At 31.6% G+C, this 12015-nt stretch overlaps 1 protein-coding gene across 1 annotated transcript in view; it reads left to right on the top strand.

The window, feature by feature from the left end:
* The first annotated feature begins 2526 nt into the window (after positions 1 to 2526).
* LOC129223889 (N-acetylgalactosamine-6-sulfatase-like) overlaps positions 2527 to 12015 on the top strand; it is a 43296-nt gene continuing 33807 nt past the window's right edge. The window contains exons 1-3 of the mRNA XM_054858264.1: positions 2527 to 2642; positions 5231 to 5354; positions 5428 to 5502. Of these exons, the coding sequence (XP_054714239.1) occupies positions 2550 to 2642; positions 5231 to 5354; positions 5428 to 5502 (292 nt within the window). The 5' untranslated portion in view covers positions 2527 to 2549. The remainder of the gene's footprint in view (positions 2643 to 5230; positions 5355 to 5427; positions 5503 to 12015) is intronic.

The following is a 12015-nucleotide window of genomic DNA, read 5'->3' on the forward strand; positions in this document are numbered from 1 at the left end:
TTATATTTTCTTTTGTGTTGTTTGTAGAGATTAATAAAACTCTTGTTAGTCCAAAATTTAAAAAAATATGCATGTATGTTGTAATATTATTCGAGATCTAAGAACTAATAAGTATGACACTCAAAAACGCATTGTGTTTACCGGTAAGCAGGGCGGTCTAGGAAGAATGGGCGCCCGGGAACATTGGGCACAATGTGCTCGGCGCCCAAAATGTTCGGCGTCCAACGTTCCCGCCGCCCAAAATGCTTGGCACCCAAAGTTCCCGGCGCCCAAAGTTCCCCGCGCCTAAAATGCTCTGCGCTCAATGTTCCCGGCGCCTAATATTCCCGTTTTGATATATGGATCCGTTTATCGTTTAATTTAGAGTGTTCTTGATATATAATCATTCTGACAAAGTTTCTAAGTATTAATGTTCATTGTAATTCGGAACTCCAGCGCTCGAATACGCTACCTTGCGGTGATTTATAAAACTGCGTCTGCACCTAAAACATTGCCACGTTGCGCATCACGTGTGTCTGTTGACGTAAACACAGGCAGTTTGTTCTGAGTATTTATTAACGCAATCGATGTGTCTTAATTTGCTTTCAGCTACAGAAATTAATTCGTCCTTTAGTAGTATTCTCGAGCTTCTCAAAATAATGTTAGTTTTTCTTATTTCTTTCAAAAAAAGTATTAAATGGTGGAAGCGTAAACAAGAAAACTCTGGATTAACAAAATTGGATAACGTTATACCAGGTAAAAATTTTTATTGTTTTGTATGAATTTGTAAGAATATGAGTTTTTTTTAATCTTAAATTAATTTAACTAATCATATTTTACAGCAGCATTTAGTTGGAATGGACAGTATGCAAAATATTTTCTTGAATATATTATCGTAGAACAAAATGAATAACCGAGAAAGAATTTACTTTATTCCTTTTATTCTCAGCTGAAAGGTTTCGCCAAATTTGTTTAGGGTTATAGTAGTTTTAGTATTGTGCAAGCAAAGTAGCCTTGGCGAGTTTTCGCGTTTTTAGTTAAACCATTTTTAATTTTTATCATGAGTGGAATAAAATGGTCGTAAGATTACAGAATTCGATAAGTAAAAAGAAATAATGGTCAATCAACTGAAAAGAAAACTACCACCATATATAAACTGTGAGTACACATTTTATTTATTTTGTTCTGAGTGAATTTGAATAAATATCAGTTTTTCAATTCGATGAAAAAAAAACGAACTTAACAACATTGACTGGACACTTTTCTTTAACCTAATTCCACATAAATGATTTAAATAAAATTTGTTACTACAGTATCCTACTGAAATAGACAGTATGCAAATAAATTTTCTTGAAAATATTTATCGCAGAACAGATTGAAAAATCCAGAAAGAACGTTAAGAATTTGAACAATAAAAAATAAAAGTTCGCCAAAAATCTGTTTATAGTGTTATGGTTTTAAAATTATGTGAAAGAATAATGTATCTTGACAAGATTTCGCATATCAGGTAAATTATTTCCATGACGAATGAATTAAATGCATGATTTCTTTGGATATCCAATCATATAGTCATAGAAATAAATTATCTAGTGTTAAACGTTACTCTTGACAGTCTGCCACGTATGTGCACTATGTGACAAAAATGTCAACAAATGCTGGAAATGTCACGAAACTGAACTTAATATGTACTAATGTATAGAAAAAACGGTACAAAATGAAAATGCCGTTCGAAGCGAACCAAAAATTTATGAATTCCGAATTCAACATCGTGAAAATGGCTGCTTCAGAACAACTTACTGTGTGTTCTACATTAATTGTTTACTTTCGTAATACTTTTTGGTTTCTAATCTCTTTCTATATGGGTCAGAATATCCACAAGACTTTGAAAAATCTTTTCAAACGAATAAAGCGAAAAAATCATACATACGAACAAAAATCACAACACTTTTAGCATTTTCTTCGCTACCACATGCGTTTGTTTTAGTTTTCAATTCCGCCATTAAACAGTGACTGCAGTGCCCCCTATAGTTCGTTGGAGTTGCGAATAGAAAATGGGGAAATCATGCGGAGGGGTTGGTATTTAATTGACTGAATATGTTTCAAAAATTCTCTAATGCAAAAAATACAGGGAGTCTAAACGCAGAAGTTTAATTTTTACTACATGAGATAAATATTTCACTAGCGTCCATAATCTCACTTTTTGCTTTGAAAACGGATCATTATGTCCCCAAACACGTGCTTGAATTTATATTTGTACAATTTTAAAATAGTTATACTTATTTGTACAAGAAACTGAGCAGCGTCACAACCTCAGTACTGCGTACAAAGCGCCTTGCCTCCGGGGTGCCCTTCTTTACGGCTGTCAAACAGCTGTCAGATGGAACGAATGAGTATTAAAGAGGAGAAGCCTAGGGGGTAAACTTCTTACCCTTCTACAGTTTTGCATTGAGTATAATGTAATGTTTACATTTTGTGCAGTTCTCATGATAGCAGTGATAAGTTCAGTTGAAGTCTCATGCAATTGTAAAATTTCATAATAGTTTTTTTATGCTAACCTGCTTTCTACAAATATGCTTCAAGTTTATCTCTTTTTGTTTTGTTTATGTACTTGCGGGTTCGAAGCAAAAAAAATGCCTAACATAATTATTATGCTGATGGATGATGTAAGTTTATTTATTTATTTATTTATTCAATGTAAATCGTTTCTCCCTTTAAATTGAAAGGGAAAAACAATTTTTTTTTTCGTTATTATTTTGGGGAAATTTCCTCCTAAATTTTTGACCTCCGTATCTACAGATAGTAACTACATTTTTGATTTATTAATATTAACTTTCAAAAACTTTCAGCGTGTAGAAATGGGCGTATATTCAAGTGTTCTGTTTTTCACCATGTCTTTATACTACACTGTTTGAAAGAAAAAATCATTGTTTCTCTTTTCCTTCTTTATCCTTTTCCCCCTTTCACTCGTTTTTTTTTAAATTTTTTTAAAGTTTTTTTAATAAGAATTTCTTTGTAATATTAGAAGAAAATATGTACATTTTTTATTTTCTTATGAATAACGTATAACTCTTTTCAGATTTTTTTCCTTCAATTTTCTTAATCTGTTTATTCATTTGTATGTTTGTTTCTGAGAAACACTGATAGGGTAAAATGGTATAACTAATTCTTCTTTTTTTAAAAAATTAATAAATGTATATATTTTTCAAGTTACCCTGCGTCAAAATTTAGTTTTTTTTCTTCTTCTTTGAAAATGAAAATTGTCACAATCAATTACTGAACAATAATTTATGCTACCATAACATTATATTTTTGCACATACAATCAAAGAAAATTTTTTTTTCGTTCTTTTTTATGTATGTGTTTTGATCCTACTATTTTTTGAAAATGAATTCTCTAAAAAATTTCAATTGTAAAAATAGAATCTTCTTAAAAATTGGTGCTGTAAATGTTTACTTGTACAGAAAGCACTATCTTGTAAAACTCTTCATGAAAATTTCCGTGTAAAAAAATAGATAGTTCACAAAAATTGACTGCATGAGTACTTTAGAAATTTTTTTTTGCATAAATTACTTTATCGAAACATTTTTGATACAGTTATTAGTTTTTACTGAACTAATTTTTCAAATTTACATATATACATACATATATATATATATATATATATATATATATATATATATATATATATATATATATATAATACAGTAGACGACCGTTATAAAGCCGACCTATATAACGCAAATCTCTATAAACCGCACTACTTTTCAGAAGTAAACAATAGGTTTTGGAGTTAAAAAACTCCCTCTATTTTGTCTTGCAAACATAAAAATTGTTAGGCAAATTAAATTTTTAAAACAGTTTTTTCATCTTCCCATCTTAATTCAAAGTTTTAAAATGAAAATTAGTGTTCACAGTAAAAAGAAAATATCAGATGGCTCTTGAAAATGCAGCTGTTATGCAAACCATGAAGCTAGCAGAAGTGCAGGAAAATTCACTTTCTTCTGATTGTGATACATATTTGTTTGTGAATGACTAATTGCAATATTGGTGCTTTAATACTCATTGCAGATAAATCTCATTTTGAAGTGCTAATATATAGATATATTCTGAATATTAGTTTCAAAATTTTTAAAATGATCTATATAATGCAAAAACCTGTATAACGCAAAAGCTCTGGTCCCAAGGTGTGCGTTATAACGGTCTTCTACTGTAATAATAATAAAAGTGAAAAATATTGAAAAGACTACACCAAGAGTCCATAGATGCGCAACGCGGCAAAACTAAAAAGCCAAGTAAATATAAAATTAAGCGAATAGAATTTCAAATATTAAACAAATTATAAATAATTAATGATGATAAAAAGGAAAATTGCAAACAGCTATTAAGTAGGAAAAGATAAAGTATGAATCCAGAGCTCATCAGCCGTGAAGGATTCATTAATTATGGTCAAAAGACCAAAATTTTAACTATGAACTATATATTTTTCTCATTGAAAAAGAAAAATAAAGTTATTATGTGCCAATTTATAAGGAAGTCAAAAGGACTAAATGGAAATTTCGTCATAGACATAATTTCGTTATAAAAAGTTAAATAATACGTAGGAACATGTGAAGGGGAATTGCTACTATTATGTTGTAATCATATATTCACTATAAATAGGTGTCATACATAGACTGTATTTCTAAAAAATAACTGCATTTTCTCTTAATTAAACTCTTCCATTGAAATAGTTACAAATTCACTAAAAAGAATTATAAACAGTGGTGCCTCAAACGTAAATTTTGGGGAGGGCGGAAATTCTCGATTCACCGACTGGAACTCCAAATTTTGCCGAATGACGATAATTTTGCCAAATGGAACTCGAAATTTTGCTGAATGATGGTAACTTAGTCGAATAGGACCCGAAGTTTTGTCAAATGATGATGATTTCACCAAATCGTAAGGCAAAGTGCCAAATAAGGAAATTTTTGGGAGGTCAAAGTGACCTACCATCTGGGCGGCTCAAGCTGGAAAGTAAATAATTTATGTACATCCTCAGACAGCTTAAACTGAAGAATGCTCTAAATTTCATTTTTCTGTTATTGAGCTAGAGATAAGTAAGAGTGCAAGAATTTGAAAATTTTCATCCATATCTTGTGCCTATACGAACAGATAACAAAAATTCTAATACAATATGTCATCATGCAATCTAGATTAAGATTTAATTAAAATTTCAATTAATCTACATAACTTATTGTCACATATTTTGCAGATGGGTTGGGGTGATCTTGGCAGTTTTGGTCACCCGAGTAAGGAGACTCCAAACTTGGATGGCATGGCTGCAGAGGGCACCCTATTGACAGATTTTTATACAGCCAACCCTCTTTGTTCCCCTTGTAAGTGAACAACAACACTTTTGATATCATAAAATAAACTGAATGCATTTATTCCGATTGGTATTTGTTACAGCTCGAGCAGCCCTATTGACCGGACGGTTGCCGATTCGAAATGGTTTTTATACTACTAATGAACATGCTCGTAATGGTAAGCATATGCATGAATTATGCTTTAAAAGTAATTACTGTATTTTTTGAATTTGTCTATTTACTTTCTATATACATTTCTCCTCCCTTTTGCCTAGTTTACATTATAATAGTAAATTGTTAAGTTTTTACATGTTCAGTTCAAATTGCCCTATGATACAAAAAGTCTATTTAGTTACTCTTTTTTGAGCATCCATGTAAAATACTTTCTTACTAATTTTATAAAATAATTGGAATTAGTCTAGATTTATTTATGTTACCATAAAAACAGTTATGTAAGATCAGGGCTTGCTCTAGCAGTTTTGCCTCCCCATACAAATCTGCAAAGTGCCGCCTCTCCTGAAGGTAAACAAAGGGAAAAAAATTTCTTTTTTTGCTTTACAAATATGTTTTATTTTCCTTCCTTTTGGTAATTCTGTCTTTTTAATATGAAGCGTTCTTCCAAACCAAAAACAAAACCTTGCCCCTTCTCCTTGGACTCCTAAAATGGTTATGGTTGAAAGCAGTTGTTTTGCCATTGTCTTCACCTATTCATCAATTTTTCGATCCTAAGTACGGCCACAGTTTCCTACACTCTCCGACAATGGCACAACCAGAAAATATTTTTAGGGGGGGGGGCATGTTTAAAATTTCCTGTACTTGGGGGATCCAGGGGTTAGCATATGTAGGTCCTCCGCTTCTTTGGGGGCAACCAACTCTCAAAAAATTGCATTAACCCTGGCTATAGGGTGGTAACTTACTGAATGTAAATATAATATTAACTCTGAAGCAAACATTTTTTCAAATTTGTAGTCTTAAAAACGCATTTTAGACGATCTTTAGTAATGTTAGGGAGGAGAGGTTTGGTGGAGCTCCCCTGTCTATTTTTCGAAATTGTAGCTCTAAGAATGCAGTTGTAGACGATCTTTAGAGGATCTTTGATGATATTAGAGGGAGGAGAGATTTGAGGACCCATCTAAGGCAATTTTTCTGATTTATAATCTTAGAAATACATTTTAACTGTCTTTCGTAATATTAAGGGCTTGGGTGCGACCCACCCCCTTCCTATTTTTCAAAATTGAAACCTTAAAAACACAAATATTATCTCCAATATTGCTAAGAAGAGGGAGGTTCGGAGTTTCTCTGTTGGATTTTTTTTCCATTGTAAAGCCAAAAATGCAGTTTAATATGATCTTTACGTGATGATACGTGGAGGAGAAATTCAAGAGCAGACACACCAAGAAATTTTTCTAATTTGTGGTCTTAAAAATGCATTCTAATTGTCTTTGGTAATGGGAGGAGAGAAGAGGTTTAGAGCCCTCCCCCCAAAATTGTAGCTCTAAAAAGGTTGTTTTAGACAATTTTTGATGATGTTAAGGGGAGGAGAGATTAAAAGGCCCATCCCAGGAAATTTTACTAGTTCATAGACTTAAAAACACATTCTAGACTATCTTTAGTAAGGTTAGGGTTTGAAGAGATTCTGAGGTCCTCTCCTAAACTCTTTTCAAAACTGAACACTTTAAATTGCAAATAAGCAATCCATGATTCATGAGTAACTTTTAGAGGACCAGCAGTTTTTCAAAATTGAAGCTCCAGAAATGTAATTCTTGAAGAGTTTAATGATGTTAGGGAGGGAGGAGTTCTCCTCCAGAAAGATTTTGAAACTTGAGCGCTTAAAACAAAATTTAGGCCGATCATGAACGATGTTGGCGAAAAGGAGAGGTGGGGTCCCTCCCCTAGAAACTTTTACGGGTTATTTTTTAAAACATAGTTTGTAGACGATCTTTGGTAATATTAGATATTAAGAAGAGGAAGAGGAGTGGTTTGGAGGGTCTCATATTAAAAAGGGTATGAAGAATAATTACATAGCACTGCATAAAGCCAGGTTAAAACTTAAATCTAACTTTAACTTAATGCGCAATCATTAAATGTATAACTTTTTATCAGACACTTACTAACACATATCCATGCGCCCATATACAAAATTGTAAGGGGAGGGGAGGCTCATATACTTTCCCCATGGTTTATCAGGATATCTTTCCCATGAAAACCGATTTCAGGATGCAGAGTCATTAAAATTTGATATTTTTAATAACTTATTCACTAATGGCTGGAGAAGAAATGTTTTTAAATTTTTTCAAAGAAAAAAGTACTAAAAGCAAGGAAGTTCTAATTTCTAGTGAGAGAAGTTGGGGCTTGAGCCCTCACTTGCCCCCTATATAGGCGCCCATATCCCTTTTCTTTCCTGCATGGGAGAAGTAAACCCGTCTAAAAAGACGAGCCCATTATGCTAAATGAACCCAAATATTTGGTATACACTTGATATTTTTGTGGGGTGGCCATGCCCTCCCTCTGGCATCGTTTCCATTCTTTTTTGACTTAACATGAATTACAATGAAGTTTCTTTTCTTTTTTTTTTCAATTTAAACTAGGAAAGAGGGTTTAAAAAACTATACTTGAAACTTCCTCAGTGTGGTTTTATGGCTCCCCGGCGTGGGGAACTTTCAGGTATAACAAGGACTTTTTTAATATTTTGCTCTAAAAAAGGTTTTAAACTATTTTTGAAACTTTCTCAGGGTGGCCATGGCCTCTTTCTCATTGTTTTCCTTATTGTTAGACTTTTTATATACTTGTATTGAAGGGAAATTTTTTGCAGTTTTGCTCAAAAAAAGGGGATTTTAACTATTCTTGAAATTTTCTCGGAAGGGGCCATGGCCCGCATGGCCCCTCCCTGGATCCGCCTATGGATTCTATCCTAAATAAAGGAAAAATACTGTAAAAAATAAATTTAATTTTCAGGTGCTTGAAAACATTGAGAATTTTAAACTTTTTCCAACGGGGGAAGGGGGGGAGAGATACCAAAATGTGCCAAATTCAGCTCCTTGCTACATTTTGCATCAAAAATGTAAAAAGAATGGTTATCATGTTTCTGAAACATATTGCTTGCTTGAGATATATTTTTGCGTGAATCACACGTTCACATTTTGCTATTTAATTAAGCACGAATTCCGTAATTTGGAAGTTATTTTGTTGTTGCTTGCTTTTTTATTACTTCTACTGCATACTATCAATCTGTGTAGAATGAGAAAAAACTTATTGCTACCTCTATTCCTTTTTGTTTTCCGCACTTACTAGTTATTAAAAAATACAAATAGTGCAGAATAATAGGTGTTTCTTACTAAGTTAGAAAAATCCTGTAAAACTACACAATCAAGTATTAAAATGTCCTGGATTAGAAAGTACAAATGAAGTTCTTTGAATTATTTCAAACGTTCTAGGTGCTTTGAAAATAATTTAAAATGTTTCTGAAAGTGTTTGAAAGGGCTTCAATTTTATTTCTTACCAAGTGTGTAAAGAATGAGTTGTCCGAGGGTGTTACTTTCTCGTAACATATTTTTAAAAATATTTCTACCATTTCTTTTAAAGCATTTTAAGCATTTTTCAATCTTGATCAATTTTCAGTTTATTCAGTGTTGTGATCGTCGGTGGGTTGAAGGGATAATCAAAAACTAACTATACCGAAACTCGATGTGAGCAAGTGACAATGCATCATCATTTCTAATCCCTCTCTTTCTCACAGTCGATTAATATCAACGATTTGTCGAACCGAAAGCAATTTTTATTTTGTATTGCCTTAATCATCAAAAGAGTGTATAAGTTTTAAAAAGTTTTTGTTATCCTATTTTTTTTCTGATGTTTTTGTATTTCCAATCACCCTGTATAAAGCCTCAAAATGCAGAAATTTTTAATGTATTTTTCAAAAATTTTGCCCCCCTAAAAATGATTCTTTCTACCACAAACTCAAAAAAGGTCCTGCATCACAATGCTGATACCCCTCCTTCTAAAAGGTTAGAACTAAAAAAATAAGACAGTGGATTTTTTTTTTTAAAACACGCACACAAGGGCAAAAAAACACATAAAAAATGACATGTTTTGGTGTTGGCATAAAATTGTCCAAATAAATATTAATTTTATTTTAGAATTTTCATTCTTTAACACTAAGCTGTACCTTGAGATTAAGCAAATCATTTAGTGAAATCCCGAAGTCTATAAGTGGTCTAGTTGCTGAGATATAAGCAAAGCCAGGCCTCAGATTTTTCTGTGACAATCAGGCCAAGTATAATAAAAGTGCTTAAAAATATTTTAGGTCTGTGTAATTTTTTTTTTTTTTTGTCATTAATATGGAGACCAAAAATGAATGAATAAATAAGTTTGTACATATGCAATAAAATAATAAGTGTGTAGTAGTAAAAACATTTTTCTTTTTATTTACATGAAGTTTTAGGCTTAGTTTGTTTCGAAAAAAATTCATAAACGTTACATTCTTCAGAATTTGCATTCATATGTTAATGTTTCAAAATTAATAAGAATTGCATATATATACAGTTTGAATGGAGAAAAAAAGTTCCTGAACTTACCTTTTATTAAGTTAGAGCACCAATTACAATCTAAATGCATTTGAAAGATTCAAAAAGTACAGTGAGCCCCGCTTAGTTGGACAATGAATAAGCAAAGTAAATTTTGTAATTCCAGATGTAAGTTATATAGTTTTTATAATTTTCATGTGTAGATTTTAAAGATATTTTTTATTTATTTTCTTGATACATTTAGCTTATTTCTTTACCTCTTATATTGATTACCTTTTTTAATAGCTACTAATTTATTATTTTATTTTAAGACAAGTGTTATCAGATTGGTGAGGTAAAAATAGTTTCCCCACATAGTGAAATGCTTTGCTTAAACAAATAATATGTGTTGGAGCCAAATATATTCATTTAAGGGATCCTAAAAAAAAATTTCAAAAAAATAAATAAATAAATAAATAAATAAAATTTAAAAAATAAATAAAAATAAAATAAATAAATAAGAACATGCTGTTAGTATTTTTATTTTTGCATGGACCAGTGAAGTAAAAGTTTTTTTATACTCTTTCCAAAAGTTTTTGCATTCAAATAGAAAAGAACCTGCATTTCATTGATTATGTGTTTCTACTAATTATATTTCATGACATGAAAAAAAAAAAAAAAAAAAATATATATATATATATATATATATATATATATATATATATATATATATATATATATATATATATATATATATATATATATATATATATATATATATATATATATATATATTAGGGTGGCCCTTATTTTTCAACTTTCGAAAAAGTTAGCTCCCAACCCCCTATTTTGTTCCAATGGACAAAAAAATGATGTGTTCAAAATATTAGCTCAATCGGAAAAGTTTAAGGGGTGCCGCAACAAGCATGAAATTATCAAATTTTCTCCAAAAAAGGAATTTTTCAAATCTTTTCAAGTTAAAAAAAAAAGCATCTCGCATATTTACATTTTTAACGTACCTATATCTTCTTACAGGTGTTATTTTGCTCTAACTGGTTTTTCAGAGACTTTCTATGTCTTTCCCCCTTTTTCCTGTGACGTCTTTTGTTCAAAGCTTTTTGACCAAGACACCATTCACTACTCATGACGCGTTCTTGCTACTGCAATTGTTTCTACATCAATCTTATGAAAATTTCCCTGTCAACTTTTTAATTGAGTTATTTTTGTAGTCACACTTAATTTTATGAGTAATTTTTAAACTAATTAAAAATATAATTTGAGTATTATCATATATATCAGGATTAGGACCATGATAGTAAATATAATGTTTGTATTATTAATCAAATCCTATTTTTTCCCCCAAATGATTGGATAAACTTAAATTAACTCTATTTTTATTATGTGCTTCGTTTGATTATTTTCTAACTAAGTATAACCTTGTCTTTGTTCATTACCATCATTACCATTCCATCGTTTATTATTCCAATACATGAAACAAATCAATTGTCGAGCCGAGAACATGTTTCATTTTTACGGTAGTTTGCTGCTTTGATATGATAAAGACTGCTGCTTTTTAATCCCAAGTTTTAAATAGAGTCACAATACATATGATCTACATCTATTTAGAAGAAAATTTGATGAATTGTACAAAATAAGAGTTCCAATTGAAACATCTTTTAGGCGAACATCAGTCCTCTCTCTGTCCAGTATATCTCCCATCCCCCTTAACCGTTTCCCACCATCCCCTTCCGAAGAAGACCCCACATTTGGTCAGAGGTCAAAAGTCAAGCGGGGGTGAGAGACGACCTTGGGTGAGCGTGGGAGCAGCTGCCCACAATAGAGCCCCTAGGGGCCTTAGCCCCCAAGAGTGCTGCTGGTAACTTGCGCCTGACTTTCGTGTCATTATCAACTCCGACTTGCAAAATGGCATCAACGTCTTCCGGTAGCTCATTAAACAAGTTGAGAAAAGATTTCTACATTGATCTTGTTGGCAACATTTCTAATCAAATTGTTGGAGCAAAGCTACCATCGAATAGACAAGTCTTGAGCGTCTTTTTTTACAATATAAAAGTTGTAAATATGACAAAAAAGAAAGTGCAACATTAGTGATTCAAGAAGTATCTGTTTTTTGGCAAAAGGCAAGAATTCCCACTAAAAGAACGGATCACTGCGTTGACAAGTTAGTCAAA

Source organism: Uloborus diversus, chromosome 6 (assembly GCF_026930045.1).
Source record: "Uloborus diversus isolate 005 chromosome 6, Udiv.v.3.1, whole genome shotgun sequence".
Classification (NCBI taxonomy): domain Eukaryota; kingdom Metazoa; phylum Arthropoda; class Arachnida; order Araneae; family Uloboridae; genus Uloborus; species Uloborus diversus.